Source organism: Erythrolamprus reginae, chromosome Z (assembly GCF_031021105.1).
Source record: "Erythrolamprus reginae isolate rEryReg1 chromosome Z, rEryReg1.hap1, whole genome shotgun sequence".
Taxonomy (NCBI): Eukaryota; Metazoa; Chordata; class Lepidosauria; order Squamata; family Dipsadidae; genus Erythrolamprus; species Erythrolamprus reginae.
In genome coordinates this window covers 9,453,317-9,470,137 of record NC_091963.1, presented here as the reverse complement: position 1 = coordinate 9,470,137, position 16,821 = coordinate 9,453,317, and the positions used below count along the sequence as shown (strand labels likewise).

At 40.4% G+C, this 16,821-nt stretch overlaps 1 protein-coding gene across 7 annotated transcripts in view; it reads right to left on the bottom strand.

The window, feature by feature from the left end:
* Nucleotides 1-16,821, bottom strand: part of GALNT11 (polypeptide N-acetylgalactosaminyltransferase 11) — a 35,984-nt gene that overhangs the window by 17,683 nt on the left and 1,480 nt on the right. For 5 of the 7 annotated variants that reach the window (XM_070767459.1, XM_070767453.1, XM_070767457.1 and 2 more), the window contains exons 2-6: nucleotides 6,793-7,125; nucleotides 5,380-5,503; nucleotides 5,097-5,263; nucleotides 4,050-4,175; nucleotides 243-492 (exon numbers count right to left, since the gene is read on the bottom strand). In XM_070767459.1, coding sequence (XP_070623560.1) covers nucleotides 243-492; nucleotides 4,050-4,175; nucleotides 5,097-5,263; nucleotides 5,380-5,503; nucleotides 6,793-7,087 — 962 coding nt within the window. In that variant the 5' untranslated portion in view covers nucleotides 7,088-7,125. Of the gene's footprint in view, nucleotides 1-242; nucleotides 493-4,049; nucleotides 4,176-5,096; nucleotides 5,264-5,379; nucleotides 5,504-6,792; nucleotides 7,126-15,565; nucleotides 15,649-15,867; nucleotides 15,907-16,821 lie in introns of those variants that run through there. The other 2 variants (XM_070767456.1, XM_070767455.1) reach the window with 2 other exon arrangements.

Below are 16,821 nucleotides of genomic sequence, written 5' to 3'. Positions count from 1 at the left end.
TGTGGGGACCTAACCGGCCGCTGAGATGAGTTACCCGGTTCCTTTCTGGGCTGGCTGCCCAGAGGGAGGGGCAGGTATATTTACATGCGTAGGCACACAAGCAAAAGGAGCTGCTATTGCAAGAGGGGGTACGTGCACACACACAAACGCATTGGCCAGCCACTCACGCAGCCTGGTGAGCACAAGCCAACAGGTTGGGAGTCCTGCATTAAAGGATGGCACTTGAAACTGGGATGTCTCACCTGATGGGGGCAATGGCTTGTTCGGGTCCTTCCAATTCCGACAAAGGAACCAGATCCCATTTAAAGTGAAGGCCCCAGTTGAACCCTCCACGGACAACAGGGGAAGAGCTGTACGTCAGCGTGTCCGCACTGATGATATCAATCACAGGACAAACAACGGTCCTGCGGGATCCCTGGATTGGTGTCAGCAACGGCTGCAACCACATCTCGTTCACTTCGCAATGGCTGTCCAGAAACACAAGAGCCTTTCCTAAGAAAATAAAAGCAGAAGAGGCATACGAGTTAGAGAATAACCGAATAACAGAGTTGGAAGGGTCCTTGGAGGTCTTCTAGTCCAACCCGATACCACTTCAGGCAGGAAACCTGATACCATATCAGACAAATGATTGCCCAATCTCTTCTTTAAAAACTTCCAGTATTTGGAGCACCCACCACTTCTGGAAGGAAGCTGTTCCTCGGATTCATTTCTCCGTTGGGCAATTCCTTCTTAGTTCTAGGTTAGTTTATTTATCTATCTATCTATCTATCTATCTATCTATCTATCTATCTATCTATCTATCTATCTATCTATTTATTATTTAGATTTGCATGCCGCCCCTCTCCGAAGACTCGGGGCGGCTCACAACAGAGTAAAACAAATCATAAATAATCCGAGTAAGTTTAAAATATTTAAAGATTTAAAAACCCCATATACTAACAGACACACACACAAGCATACCATGTATAAATTAAACATGCCCAGGGGAAGATGTTTCAATTCCCCCATGCCTAACGGCAAAGGTGGGTTTTAAGGAGTTTACGGAAGGCAGGAAGAGTAGGGGCAGTTCTAATCTCCGGGGGGAGTTGATTCCAGAGAGCCGGTGCCGCCACAGAGAAGGCGGCACCGTTCCATCCACAGCTTCTTGTTTGTTGAGAAACAAGAAGGCAAGGGACTACCCAGAAGCCCTCCTGAGAACACTATTATCTCAACAATCTGATTTACACGAGAATATTATGACATTTATAACTTGCACCTTTCAGTATGAGTTAAGAGAAACAGGGAATTAATATTGAGATTAACTTGAGAAAGAAAAAGAAACAGCAGGAGGGAGAAAAATTCCTCAAAATTAATAGGAAGTTATGTTTCACTTGGAAAGTACAGACTGAACTTGTTTTGTACCCAGCGGTATTTGTGGGATTGGTTCCAAAATACTGCAATGAGACGAGTTCTGGGGTTCCCAGTGCATGTAAAATAAAGTACGTAGCTTAGTTAAAAATACTTTATTGCTAATATCTAGATTTGAGCTTCAGTAGTTATAGTCTTTTTGCTGGTGGAGGGTCTTATACAGTGAAGGGCTACCAACATTTTTACTACCACGCTGTGGGCGTGGCTTATGCAGGACGCCCTGCATTTTCTTTCAACATCTTTCAGTGAAAATTGGGTGCTCTGGGGTGGAGCTCCATTTTCGCTATGCCACTGCATCCTCCACCCCAACCCTGTCCGGGCAGCAGTCTTATAAAAAATGCATCAACTGTGAGTCCAATAAAACAAAGTTCAATAAAATACGGTCTGTCTGTTGTGCCTGAGGCTCAATGGCCAAGAACACACAGATGTGGTCACAGGTCATGGACTACATTACCCAGTGCAATCTCCGACTACATTCCCTCAATGCAATTTCTTAAAGAAACATCCCTTAATCCAAGCTAAATATCCCTCTATTCTATCAGCACATCTGTATTTCTATATATATTTTACTTTTGCTGGAAATTGTTAGGTAAAAAGAGTGAACTGATATCACTCCTGTAATTTCAACATATTTAAATGACAGTCGCAGTGACCTGGGCACAAGAGATAACCTTTTGTCACCTTCTGATAACAAAGTCAATGAGGAAACCAGATTAACAACTATGTTGCTGACCACTGCAGTGGTTGACTTAACAACTGTGGCAAGAAAGATCGTTGTATGTGGCAAAGATGACTTAACCACAGAAATTTTGGGCTCAACTATGGTTGTAAATCGAGGGGTACCTGTACTATATTTCTACAGATTTGTGGCAAACAACCGTTAATCAATTTACTGCATTGATAAACCTCACTATCTCCAACATTCCATTTAGGAAATGCACACCACAAGGATATAATATTATAAAACCACTCAGGGAAGAGTTTAGAAGAAGAAAGAAGAAGTAGAAAGAAAGGAGGGAAGGGAAGGAGGAGAGGGAGGTAGGAAGGGGGAGAGAAGACGTAAGAAGGTAGGGAGAGAAGGAGATAGAAGGAGGGGAATGTGGAGGGGAAAAAAGAAACAGATTGATCAATAACAGCAAGACTGGGAGTTAAAACAGGCTACTGAATCTTTGATTAATTGGAAAATGTGTGTACTCTTGACATATTCTTAAGGTATATGTATTGATGTGTATATGGAAATTATGGAGAAAAAATTAAATATATAATTTCTGATTTATTTATAAATATATTTTATATGTGACCAAAAAATCACATCACACATACACACAGATAATAATAATATAATAATAATAATAATTTATTAGATTTGTATGCCACCCCTCTCTGAAGACTCAGGGCTGCTCACAACAACATAAACAGTGTACAAATCCAATTTTTTAAAAAGTACAATTTAAAAACCTTATAATAAAATAATCACACAATCCAATCAAACCAAACCATACACCATAACCTTGACAACTGGGGTGTGTGTTAATTTCCCCATGCCTGGCGGCAAAGATTAGTTTTTAATAACTTACGAAAGGTGAGGAAGGTGGGGGCAGTCCTAATCTCTGGGGGGGAGTTGGTTCCAGAGGGCCGGGGCCGCCACAGAGAAGGCTCTTCCCCTGGGTCCTGCCAGACGACATTGTTTAGTTGACGGGACCCAGAGAAGGCCACCTTTGTGGGACCTAATAGGCCGCTGGGATTCATTTGGCAGAAGGTAGTCTCGGAGGTGTATGTATGTATATATGTATGTATATGTACCACACCTAGAGTACTGCATTCAATTTTGATTACCCCACTACAAAAAGGACATTGAAATCCTAGAGAAAGTACAGAAAAGAGTAATCAGAATGATAAGGGGACTGGAAACCAAGACATACGAAGACAGGTTTCTGGACAGTTTAGCAAAAAGGAGGGCCAGAAGGGACATAATATCAGTATACAGATATTTGAGGGGTTGCCACAGAGAGGAGAGGGTCACGCTTTTTTCCAGGGCACCAGAGGGCCAGACAAGGAGCGACGGGTGGAAGCTGACCAAGGAGAGAATCAACCTGGAAATAAGGAAGAACTTTCTCACGGTGAGAGCGATCAACCAGTAGAATAGCCTGCCAGCGGAGATTGTGAATGCCCCCATCACTCGACACATTCAAAAGGAAATTGGACTACAATTTGGACTGGGGAGGTGTAGGGTTTCCAGGTTGAGCAGGAGGTTGGAGGATGACCTGCAAGGTCCTTTTCAACTCTAATAATAAATAAAATAAAAACTTTACTAAAGAGCCGAGGTGGCGCAGTGGGTAGAGTGCAGCACTGCAGGCCACTAAAGCTGACTGCTAGATCTGCAGGTCAGCGGTTCAAATCTCATCACTGGTTCCATCCTTCCAAGGTGGGTAAATTAAGGACCCGGATTGTGGGGGCAATATGCTGGCTCTGTTAAAAAGTGCTATTGCTAACATGTTGTAAGCTGCCCTGGGTCTAAGGAGAAGGGAGGCATTAAAAAAAAATTGAATGAATGAATGAATGAATGAATGAATAAATAAATAAATAAATATTTAAAGGCACAAGGTGTATTGTGTACTGCTGGCATTAGTGCTGGGTGTTACCTGTAGCATGGGAAGCTCCAACCATTCTCCCTCGAATGAGCCCTTCACGCTTTTCATTTCTTACTAGTTTCACCTTATTTGGAAGATTTTTTGTTAAGTATATGTCCAAGTCTTCTTTTAAATCAGCTACAATAGGAGAAAGAAAGATGGGATTTATTTAAGCTACTTCTCACATTTCTTCTATTTTAAAAGGCTGGCAAAACAAACTTGAAACAAAACCCAACAGCTGTGACAATTGTTAAGTGTTCTTCCTTGTGGAAGGAAATGAGACAGCTGACTAATCCTAGTGACACGTCTCTTCTCTAATAAAGACTGGAATTAAGAAAGGAATGTCAGTATCCAGGGCACAATTGAAAATGCAAGAGCACAGAGCATCCATCAGGCTACCACTTAATGGACAGAATTCCATTTCTGGAAGCAAACTGGGTCACCCTGCTGCATATCCTTAAGGGCTTTTCTGCAAAAAAAAAAAAAATTCACCCTAGTAGAGGGTGGCGTGCAAAACATTTGGGACATTTTGCACTTGAAAAGCCGTGTCAAGTCTAAAATGCTCTGTTCAGCAATGGAGCAGCTGCCCTGAACATTCCACAAGCGTTTGAACTCGAAATGTCTCTCTTGTCAGCGTTCAATACACCTGTTTCAAAGAGATTTACTGGGCTCAAAATACTTCCATAATGGCTGGAACGCTGTCAAAATATTTCCAATAGTGCTGGAACAACCTGTTTCAAATGCCAAACAACGGCTCAAAACCTGAAATACTTGCACACTCAATACTATTGTTCCTATTTATTCCAGGGAGCTGAGGTTGAGACAATAAAACCTACATCAGAGTCATATTTTAATTTCTAGAACTGAATTGGCATAGAGGCCCGAGCTCAAGGCACATCCAGGAGGGTAAAGCCATCATCAAAATGACTAATGAGCTGCATAGCCCCCGCCCCCCAAATCCATTTCTTTTTGGGACCCCAGTCAGATGATAGCGAGTCTGTGGGCCACAGATTGCCCACCCTTACCCCAGAGCGACCCAAAAATTTAAGAATCTCTTACCTAATTCACTTCTATCATCCACCAAAATAATTTCATGGAGGAGATGGGATGGTGTTCGATCCAGAACGCTATGAACTGTCCGAAGCAAGGCAGAGAAAGCTTCATTATAGAAGCAAATTATAACACTGGCAGAGGGAAGGTCATGAGGATATATTTTATCTTTACACCTGGAGAAGGAAAAAGGCCTGTAGTATCATGTCACTTCACTTCCCTGTCCACCATAAAGTCATTGGGCTCCTGGAACAAAATGTTTATATTTTACGATGAGCATGTGATAGCTTACTTTCTGTCCCTTGTGTCTGGAACATCTCTGTGATACCCCAATCGGTTACTGATGAGCACATTGAAAGCATGTTTCTGATAGCCCGAATCTCTCACTTCTTGATCCTGTTCATTGAAAATCATACCTGAAACAGATGATCCACTGTTTCTGTTAATATACTAATATTGATTTTGTAAAATATGATCACCTTAATCTCAAAAATTCCATTAAGGATACTCCCCAAAACAAGCTACTCTTCCTACAATGTTTGTCTTGTAATCTGTCTTGAAACTCAAGAAAATTGACAGGTAAATATATAAGTAGAGAAGCCATCATAAATTCCCAGCATGAGCAATAAACATAGAAACATAGAAACATAGAAGACTGACGGCAGAAAAAGACCTCATGGTCCATCTAGTCTGCCCTTATACTATTTTCTGTATTATATCTTAGGATGGATATATGTTTATCCCAGGCATGTTTAAATTCAGTTACTGTGGATTTATCTACCACGTCTGCTGGAAGTTTGTTCCAAGGATCTACTACTCTTTCAGTAAAATAATATTTTCTCATGTTGCTTTTGATCTTTCCCCCAACTAACTTCAGATTGTGTCCCCTTGTTCTTGTGTTCACTTTCCTATTAAAAACACTTCCCTCCTGGACCTTATTTAACCCTTTAATATATTTAAATGTTTCGATCATGTCCCCCCTTTTCCTTCTGTCCTCCAGACTATACAGGTTGAGTTCATGAAGTCTTTCTTGATACGTTTTATGCTTAAGACCTTCCACCATTCTTGTAGCCCGTCTTTGGACCCGTTCAATTTTGGCGATATCTTTTTGTAGGTGAGGTCTCCAGAACTGAACACAGGATTCCAAATGTGGTCTCACCAGCACTCTATATAGTGGGATCATAATCTCCCTCTTCCTAGGCACTATCCGTAACAACATTATAATATTGCAGCTTGTTTTTCACTGTTTACATTAAAAGCCATAATGTATCTGTCTTTATTTTGTCTGGCTTAATGCAAACTATGAACCCTGCCACTGTGGCTTATATATCACGGGATTGATTTGATTGATTGATTGATTTCCAGTCTTCATCATTTTTAGAAGTGACTCGTGGCTACAAACATATCCAACACACCTTCCTCCTTCTATTATCCCCACAACAACAAGACCACAATACCGGCCTTGACTACTAGACCAAACTGGCTCTCGTACCAGTGTGTTAAAATGGCTGCTAACTCGCCAAATTCTTCCTCCTGCAACATCTGAATCCATAAGGATCAGATATTGGTTTAGGCAGACAACGTCTCTACAAAAGTCTCAGCCTCCACCCTGCTTTACCAGGTTTCCAGGCCTGATTCAAAGATCAGTGCCAGGCCTTGCGCAGTATGGAAATATCTACCTTCACGCTCTATCCCTCCAACGTACCCATTTCAGGGGAAAACTCTGTGTCACTCTTGAGGAGATCCTGCGCCGCATTTCCCAAGGGATTCCTGATCTTGCCATATCTGGGCTTGGGTTCCTGCATTCGTCCGGGTCCATTCACAAGCTGGGGATAGAATCTTTTCGACAAGGGCTTCTGTGGCTCAAGCCCCTTGATGGGCACATTTTTAAAAGACTGGGCCTCTTCGCTGAAATTAAAATAAACGAACAGCAGGACTGTCCAGGTTACCGACGTAAAGAGACAGCCATAGCAAAAATAGCGAAGTGTGACACTTCCCATTGTAATCCTAGCATTGTTGTTGCCACATTTTCAATCCCCTAAAAAGAAAATAAAAAGGAGGGGAAAGTAAGTATAAAGATTCCTTACTATGACATATTAACAGTAGGCCTTTCTCAAAAGAGACGCTCCCAAATTAATTTTACATTATAATTACCTCAGAGACTGAATTTTCATTTTACATAAACGCAACACAGTAAAGGTTCTAAATTACTGTACTTTTCAGAGTATAAGACTCACCCTTTGCCTCCCAAAAAGAGGATGAAAATCTTGGTGCGTCTTATACTCCGAATGTAGCCCCGCCCACACACTCCGCACGTTGCATTTTTGGGTGGTTCCAGGCGGCAGGGTTCCTCAGTTCCATATGGAGCCTGATTCCTGAGGCATCCTGGGAAAGTGCGTGTGAAGCCGGGCTTTCTCTCAGAAAGGCCCGATAGACAGGCGGCACATCAGTCCTCTTGGATCTGCCATTTAGTAAACACGCTACAAGGCTTCCCAGCAAGCCCCTGCGCCTTTGCGGCCTCGGACGGAGACTGATTCCCAAAGCAGCCCAGGAAACTGCATTGAAAGCCCTTTTTTTAAAAAAAGCGTTTTCTGGTGGCAGATCTGTTGGCTTTCTATGAGATTTATGTTTTTAAGTGATTTTCTTCCCTTCACTTAGCAGAGTTTTTTCATAGCAGAATTGTGCCACAATGTATATAGAAACATAGAAGACTGACGGCAGAAACAGACCTCATGGTCCATCTAGTCTGACCTTATACTATTTTCTGTATTTTATCTTAGGATGGATATGTTTATCCCAGGCATGTTTCAATTCAGTTACTGTGGATTTACCAACCACGTCTGCTGGAAGTTTGTTCCAAGGATCTACTACTCTTTCAGTAAAATAATATTTTCTCATGTTGCTTTTGATCTTTTCCCCAACTAACTTCAGATTGTGTCCCCTAGTTCTTATGTTCACTTTCCTATTAAAAACACTTCCCTCCTGGACCTTATTTATTTATTAGATTTGAAGTTAGTTGGGGGAAAGATCAAAAGCAACATGAGAAAATATTATTTTACTGAAAGAGTAGTAGATCCTTGGAACAAACTTCCAGCAGACGTGGTAGATAAATCCACAGTAACTGAATTTAAACATGCCTGGGATAAACATATATCCATCCTAAGATAAAATACAGAAAATAGTATAAGGGCAGACTAGATGGACCATGAGGTCTTTTTCTGCCGTCAGACTTCTATGTTTCTATGTTTCTAGATTTGTATGCCGCCCCTCTCCGCAGACTCGGGGCGGCTCACAGCACAATAAAACAGTTCATGACAAATCTAATAATTATAATTTAAAATACTGTATTTAAAAAACCCATTACTAAGCAAACATACATACAAACAAACAAACATACCATGCATAAATTGTATATGCCCGGGGGAGATGTCTCAGTTCCCCCATGCCTGACGACAAAGGTGGGTTTTAAGGAGCAAGGAGAGTAGGGGCAGTTCTAATCTCTGGGGGGAGCTGGTTCCAGAGAGTCGGGGCCGCCACATTTAACCCTTTCACATATTTAAATGTTTCGATCATGTCCCCCTTTTCCTTCTGTCCTCCAGACTATACAGATTGAGTTCATTCTTTCCTGATACATTTTATGCTTAAGACCTTCCACCATTCTTGTAGCCCGTCTTTGGACCCATTCAATTTTGTCAATATCTTTTTGTAGGTGAGGTGTCCAGAACTGAACACAGTATTCCAAATGTGGTCTTACCAGCATTCTATATAGCGGGATCATAATCTCCCTCTTCCTGCTTGTTATACCTCTAGCTATGCAGCCAAGCATCCTACTTGCTTTCCCTACCGCCTGACTGCACTGTTCACCCATTTTGAGACTGTCAGAAATCACTACCCCTAAATCCTTCTCTTCTGAAGTTTTTGCTATCACAGAACTGCCAATACAATACTCAGATTGAGGATTCCTTTTCCCCAAGTGCATTATTTTACATTTAAACTGCAGTTTCCATTGCTTTGACCATTTATCTAGTAAAGCTAAATCATTTACCATATTACATACGCCTCCAGGAATATCAACCCTATTGCACACTTTAGAGTCATCGGCAAATAGGCAAACCTCCCCTACCAAACCTTCCTCTATGTCATTCACAAACATATTAAAAAGAATAGGACCCAGAACAGACCCTTGTGGGTACATAAATACACTGACTCCAATATAAACTTACGTGTTTTATTTCTTCTTTCTCATTGAACTGGTTTTATGTTTTCACAAATAACAACTGGACAGCAGAACTATATTTCTCTCTATATCTGCTCTCTATGATGCAGATTCACTAACAGTCAGCATACGAAAGACTAGAATTCTCCCTTCCAACTGCCAAAACTGACGATATAGCAGTATGCAAATTAGCTCTCGCGTAACATTCTATTCCCTTTTTTCCATGCTAACAAGATCCCCCTCCCCAATGGCAAACAGGCTGCCTGAACCATGTGGATCGTAGAGGAAAGGATTTCCAGGTGGCAGATTCCCATCTGTTTTGGGGAGGGGGAAACTGCCACCTGAAAACTTTTTCATCTACAACCCTCGCATTTCAAGCACCCTGTTTGCCATGGGGGGGGGGGATCTGCCACCTGAAAACACTTTCATTTAAAAGGTTTTCAATGCAGTTCCCTGTGCTGATTTGGCTGCCTCTCTATTGGGCTTTGCAGAGAGAAATCCCGGCTTTCAATGCCTACAGCTAGAGGTAAGAAAACAGGGGCATTTTGGGTGTGGAGCCAAGTCTGTCTTCTGCCCCCATGAAAAATCATATCCCATCCCACCCACTCTAAATTACATCCCTATTTTTGCAGAAAAAAAATGTCAACAGATGCATGATAAAACAGAAAGTCTGATTAAAGATTTGAAGAATATTTGCTTTAAAGAAATCTCATTATTCCTCTACATTTTCCTTAGAGAATTTAGTTAGTCATCTTATACAAGTAAACTGACCACTTCCGTAACGGAAATCTAAGATTTACCTTATGCAACAAAAGTGGATTCTGAAAAATCAAGGAATATCTGCTACCAATATATTTTATTAATACAAAAACACAGAAGATTATACAATCATATATGACTTATAAGTCCTTATTCACTTCACATTTCTGTAATCTTAGAAAGCAAAATTCATTTTTATTGTAAGAACAGATAAAAAGATCTCTGCTGCTCATTATCAAAATCCGAGTGAAAGTGAGGACCCCACTAATCCTGATGCTGGTGGACAGAAGCAGAATTCTTTTTTTCTCGTTTTCCTTCCCCCAAATTAAAGTGCATCTCTATATTCCGGTGAGTCTTATACTCTGAAAAATATGGTATATATCTTTAAAATCCATAACACTAATATGGCATTAAGGAAGAAATTTATTATGATTTAGTGTTTCACAGAACTCTGTAAAGATTATGCTTTCAATTTATCAGTTATGTAAATGTTTCCATTTGGTCTGCACACTGTAGGATGTAAATTAAAAGATTAGGAATTCTCATATTTTATCAAAAGCTCTCATCTAAATTTCCCATTTTTGGAGTCCAAGACTGAGCTGTACTATAACTTGTTTTTATTTATTATTTTTTAATTAATTGATTACTTGAAGTTTAATCTGTATTTTTAATTAATTGATTACTTGAAGTTTAATCTGTAATATATTAAAAACCAATATAACTAGAAAGTTTAAACATTTACTACTTGAAGTATTTGTCACTTAAGTCAAGGAGCAACTCATTTTTAACAGAAAAAATATTTTTAGCAAAAGCTTAAAACCAGCAGTGTTTGTTCTATCTCAATTCAGCTATCTTTTGCTAAATGACAACCTGAGAGAAGATAGTATGTATTACAAGGTTCTAATTTAGAAGCAAGTCCTCAACACACAATAGGAGAATACTGTAGGTGAAGAGAAAGGTTTCAAAAATCATATTAAACTTGGGCAAAATCTATATGATTTATAGAGTGGTTAAAACTGCAAGCAAGATTTTTCTAAACTCTTGGCATAAATTATATTCAATGTCCTCTTTATTACTGGTTTACAGATATTTATCATTACCATTAGCAATTATATATGTGTGAGTTATTCTTCTGAAGTTCACAATACTTTCAACTCAAAACACACAATCAGTATTCATTCTAGATTGGGGTGTCGAATTCATGTCATCATGTGACGTGATGACATGAACTTTTCCCCACTTTGCTAAACCAAGGGTGGGCATGGGCAACCCTTGATGCATCCCGCCCACAGGCTGCGAGTTTTAGATTTAAAGTTTCTATAACTAGTCCTGCATCTAAGTAAGCATAACAAAACCACAGGGAGAATATTTAAATGCCTAGAAACAGTCTCTTTGAATCAGTCATATGATCCAGTTCTTGAATAATCCCTTTGCTTATATAAAATCCTTGAATATTCTGAATATGAATGTGCATTTTCTAAATCTTAAATATTTGTGGTTCATGTAAGATGAACTCTGCAATCTAGCAACATAAAACAGGGAAAAGATAATGTATGAAACATTTCTTTGGAGGACATGGAACATTTTGAAAATTATTTGGAAAAAGTGCTTCTGAAGTAGCATAATTCTTCATTCCTATTCATTGGAACATCATTTTTTTAATTCAGCTTTCCGTGTTAGTCTAAAAAAAAAAGTAGCTCTTTAAAGAGTCAAAAATTAATGCAACTCCTAAATTGAAATCAATGGGAAAATCATAATCTACATGATGCTGTGCCTAATAACTATGGGTGTTTCAGTTAATGAGTGCAGCTCCATTCAAAGTCCAGGAAAGAAAGACTCCAACTCCAGGTTGATAGAGAAGAGTACTTTTACTAGATGAGAACTGATGGTGACAAAATGAAAGCAACATCCGAAGCAAAAGGTGCGTGAATGCAAATACAAATACTGTAATCCCCAAACTCTCCTTTCATAACCCCCTTGGGTAAATCATGGTAAATCCCAATGTCCCGAGATGTCAGGTGGGTGCACTAACCACTTATACTTCCACATCTGGCCCATCGAAGCCACTGACTTTGAGCCAGTGGTTCTCAAAATGGGGGTCAGGACCCTTTGGGGGGAATCAACCGTTTCACAGGGGTCGCCTAACATCATGGATGACCATTTCACAGGGGTCGCCTAACATCATGGAAAAAGACAATTTTCCCATGGTGTGAGGAACTAAAGCTTCTATTCTGGCTCCTTGGAATATATCTTTTTTCAATCCGACCAATAAGGCATTTTCAGTGGGGGTGTCCCTCTGACATTCCTGCCAATCAGCTTAAAGCTCTGTTGGGAGAATGGACACTAGACTTATGGTTGGGGGTCACCACAACATGAGGAACAGTATTAAGAGGTCACGGCATTAGAAAGGTTGAGAACCACTGTGAGCAGACTGTAGACATGTCCATGTAGCCTAGGTAGGTAGGTAGGTGGGTAGATAGATCCATCTCCAGCTGCATTTAGTGGCTTTCTCATCAACTCCAGGCTCCGCTTGGGAAACAAAGCAGTCACCATGTTGCCTCAATGTCATGTTGCCATATTTGTCAGGTTGAGTAACCGTTACAACGCAGAGGGGAATCAAACTACAGTGTTCCCTCGATTTTCGGGGGTTCAAACTTCGCGGATAGCCTATACCATGGTTTTTCAAAAAATATTAATTAAAAAATACTTCACAGGTTTTTTCCTATACCAGTTTTTCCTGCCTGATGACATCATACATCATCGCTAAACTAATAATTTTTGCAAATAACAAAAAAAATAATTATTGTTAATAAATAATTATGTTTATAAATATCAGGATCACTAAGTGTCTTATTCAATGGTGAGTACCAGTAATAATGGTGAGTAAATGGTTGTTAAGCGAACAGGAAATGGTAATTTAGGGGTTTAAAGTGTTAAGGGAAGGCTTGTGATACTGTCCATAGCCAAAAATGGTGTATTTACTTCCGCATTTCTACTTCGCGGAAATTCGACTTTCGCGGGCGGTCTCAGAACGTATCCCCCGCAAAAATCGAGGGAACGCTGTATTTTCCAAAGCACCAGAAGGCAAGACCAGAAACAATGGATGGAAACTAATCAAGGAGAGAGGCAACCTAGAACTAACCTGATATTTTCTAAAGGTGAGAACAATCAACCAGTGGAATAGCTTTGCCTTCAGAAGTTGTGGGAGCTCCATCACTGGAAGCTTCCAAGAAGAGACTGGACAGCCACTTGTCTGAAATGGTATAAAGTCTGCTCAAGCAGGAGACTGGACCTCAAAGGTGCTTCAAACATTGTTAAAGGAGACCAAAGTCATGCAATGCAGTTCACGTCTTTGCCATTCTCTGAGCGAACGCCATATAGGTGAAATTTATTTATTTATTTATTTATTTATTATTTAGATTTGTATACCGCCCCTCTCCGAAGACTCGGGGCGGCTCACAACAAGATAGAACAAATCATAAATAATCCAAATAACTTTAAAATATTTAAAGATTTAAAAGAACCCCATATACTAACAGACACACACACAAGCATACCATGCATAAATTGAACATGTCCGGGGGAGGTGTTTTAGTTTCCCCATGCCTGACGGCAAAGGTGGGTTTTAAGGAGTTTACGGAAGGCAGGGAGAGTAGGGGCAGTTCTAATCTCTGGGGGGAGTTGGTTCCAGAGAGTCGGTGCCGCCACAGAGAAGGCTCTTCCCCTGGGGCCCGCCAACCGACATTGTTTAGTTGACGGGACCCGGAGAAATGCTCAGACAGAATGTGAAAATTGCTAACCCAGAAGCCACAGGAGGCATCAAAGTTTCCTGCCCATAGGAAAAATATCCTGTGGGCTATTTAATTAACTTCTGCCGCCATTTAATCTTTGAGGTGACAATCAGCATAAAGTCACATAGTTTGGGCATGTGATATATAGTTTGCCAATTTTGCTTGGCAAATTTGAAGGAAACAACAGGCGGGGAAGACAACAGGCAAGAAGGGTGAATGGATGGAATCAGGGAGATCACCAGAGTGCCATTAGAAGGGCTAGATTTTGTTCTGAAGTTGGGTCCCAATATCAGATATCATAAAATGACCACAAGTCAACCCTACTTAAGCAGCTGACCCATTCGCACCTTAATTTAATTTAAATTAATTTTTTAGATTTATAAACCTTAGACTCTTATTTTAGCTGCCAACATTTCTCAGTAAATCTTTATAATCAAAATCTCAAATAACTAATGAAGCTGTTCCTACTCTACTCAAACCATACTTATACATATATTTATTAACGACTCCCTGCGGGTCAGTGTTTCAGAGGATTTTCCTCACCTAAACAACAACCACAACAACAAACAGAGTAACCATTGAGAGGTGGGTGGGCAGGAGAGAAGAAAAGGAGTACCTTCAGGTTCTCCATTAACTTTCCTTGTGGGAAGATAGCAGTGAGTGTTAGAAGCAACAGCACTCAAGTGACCACAACCAGCAGTTTTAATCCCATGGGAATAGTGGATAATGATAATAATAATTATGGACCCCAAATTTCAAATGAATTCTATAAATTAGCAGACAGACAGATTGTTTCCCTGCAATACACTGTTTCTCACCCAATTGAAGATTAACAAACAGCTAACAGGAGGGTTTTAGTGTATATAGATTACAACTTGTATTATTTAACACACATTTCTTTTGCGGAACTAACCGTTCCATATTATTTTGTCCTGTAAGCTCCACAACTATAATCTGAGTTGATTTGCTATTCCTCAAAGGTCATTTATGCATTAACCCTTGTGTGCTTCATGGGAGAAGTTACTGAATTATAAAATGACCAACAATGGTTTACTGATAATACCCACATATTCTTTAGTATAGGTACCTAAGAACATGAGTCTCAAGTTTATATTATTACCGTGAAGACAAGAAAATCTACCAGTTTTTATTTATATATTATGCTATTAACCTGACTTTTTATTTTCCTGGAACTAGACTGCTATCATTCACTCAAGCAAAAAATTATGTGTAATATTTGCAAACCAACTATTTCATGAGAGAAACATGTCAGCTCATTTTCTGAAAATAACTGCCCATTTAAAGCTGCTTCTGACAAGCCTACCTACCAAGGCTGTGTTTTCCATTCTAGAAGTTACTTAACCCCAGAGATTTAAACTTGTCACTACATTCCTGCAACTTCAACCAATTTTACAAACTTGAAATTTTTTATGGCTGTTTGGGGAAAACTATTTCTAAATACCAATCCACTCTGAATCAAATGGGAAGGAAAGGCATTACTGTACTATCTAAAATCGGGTAATAGTTTCAGTATGTTCAATATAATTACAAAGCAATTCAGTCCCTGACTGATTGTATTCATTTTATAATGCAACAATCATGCTCCATAGCCCACTAAATTATCCACAACAGGTGGCCCACTGAATCCACATTTAAATATCTTCAGCAAAGAGAACAGCACTGCTTAAAGGAGACTCAAATTCTGCTCTTACCGACAGCAACTTCTTCCTAATATTCAGCAATCTCTCTTTTAATTTCAGCCAGTTCTCCTCTCTTCTTCAATAGAGAATACATTCACTCAAGCACTCTGCGCGCACCAGCCTTTTAGATCCTTGTAGGCATCTCTCCCTTGAGCCTTTTCTTCTGCAACAGAAATATACCCAGTTCCTTGACCCAACCCTCACACAAACTGGCTTCCAGCCTCCTTTAACACTCTGGGTGCTCCGAAATGTTTCTTTTAAAAGTGCAATGCCCGTGACAATATGCCCAATGCAGAGCACAATGAAACAATTACCTCCACTGATCTGGATTCTTCTGCCAATGCCCTGTAATACTGCACTGGCTTTCTGAGTCATACTGCATCACTCTTTTATTACACTCACCCTGTGAGCCACTAAGACTCTTAGATCCCTCTCACAAGTCCTGCCTCCAAAACAAGTTTAGTCAACTGAAGTAATCATTTGTGGGGCTAATCATTCCAGGCATTTTCGTTCAAGCAGGGCTAAGGCATCTTCTTTCCAGGTTCAACTCTGTCAGAGGTGTTCAAACTTGGCAACTTTAAGACTTGTGGACTTCAATTCCCAGAATTCTCCAACCAGCATAGCTGTCTGGAGAATTCTGGGAGTTGAAGTCCACAGGTCTTTACGTTGCCAGGTTTGGGGACCCTGCGTGCACATCAAAACTCTTGCACCAATTCTCGCAGGAGCTTTTTACTGCCTCCACCTGCAATTTGTTTCCCTCCATCATGAGAAGGCCGGCAGCTCTCTGAGAAAGGCTCAGATGCTGGGAACAAAGAGAAATGGATGACCGTTAGGAATGTGAATGGGCTCAGTTACAGCAGCAATGGACGCACCACTTATTAGAAGACCTGAAAGACCAGCAGGTTAGGGATAAATCTCTCTGGTGAAAATCTATCTATGTCAGGGATCCCCAAATCTGGCAACTTTAAGACCTGTGGACTTCAACTCCCAAAATTCTCCAGCCAACCCTTGATCTACATCAGTGGTTCTCAACCTTGGGGTCGGGACCCCTTTGGGGGTCGAACAACCATTTTACAAGGGCCGCCTAAGACCATTGGAAAAGACAAATTTCCAATGGTGTTAGCAACTAAAGCTTCTATTCTGGCATCTCGGAACATATTTTTACAATCCAACCAATCAGGCGTTTACAGGGGGGTGTCCCTCTGACCTCTTGCCAATCAGCTTAAAGATCTGTTGGAAGAATTGGCACTAAACTTATAGTTGGGGGT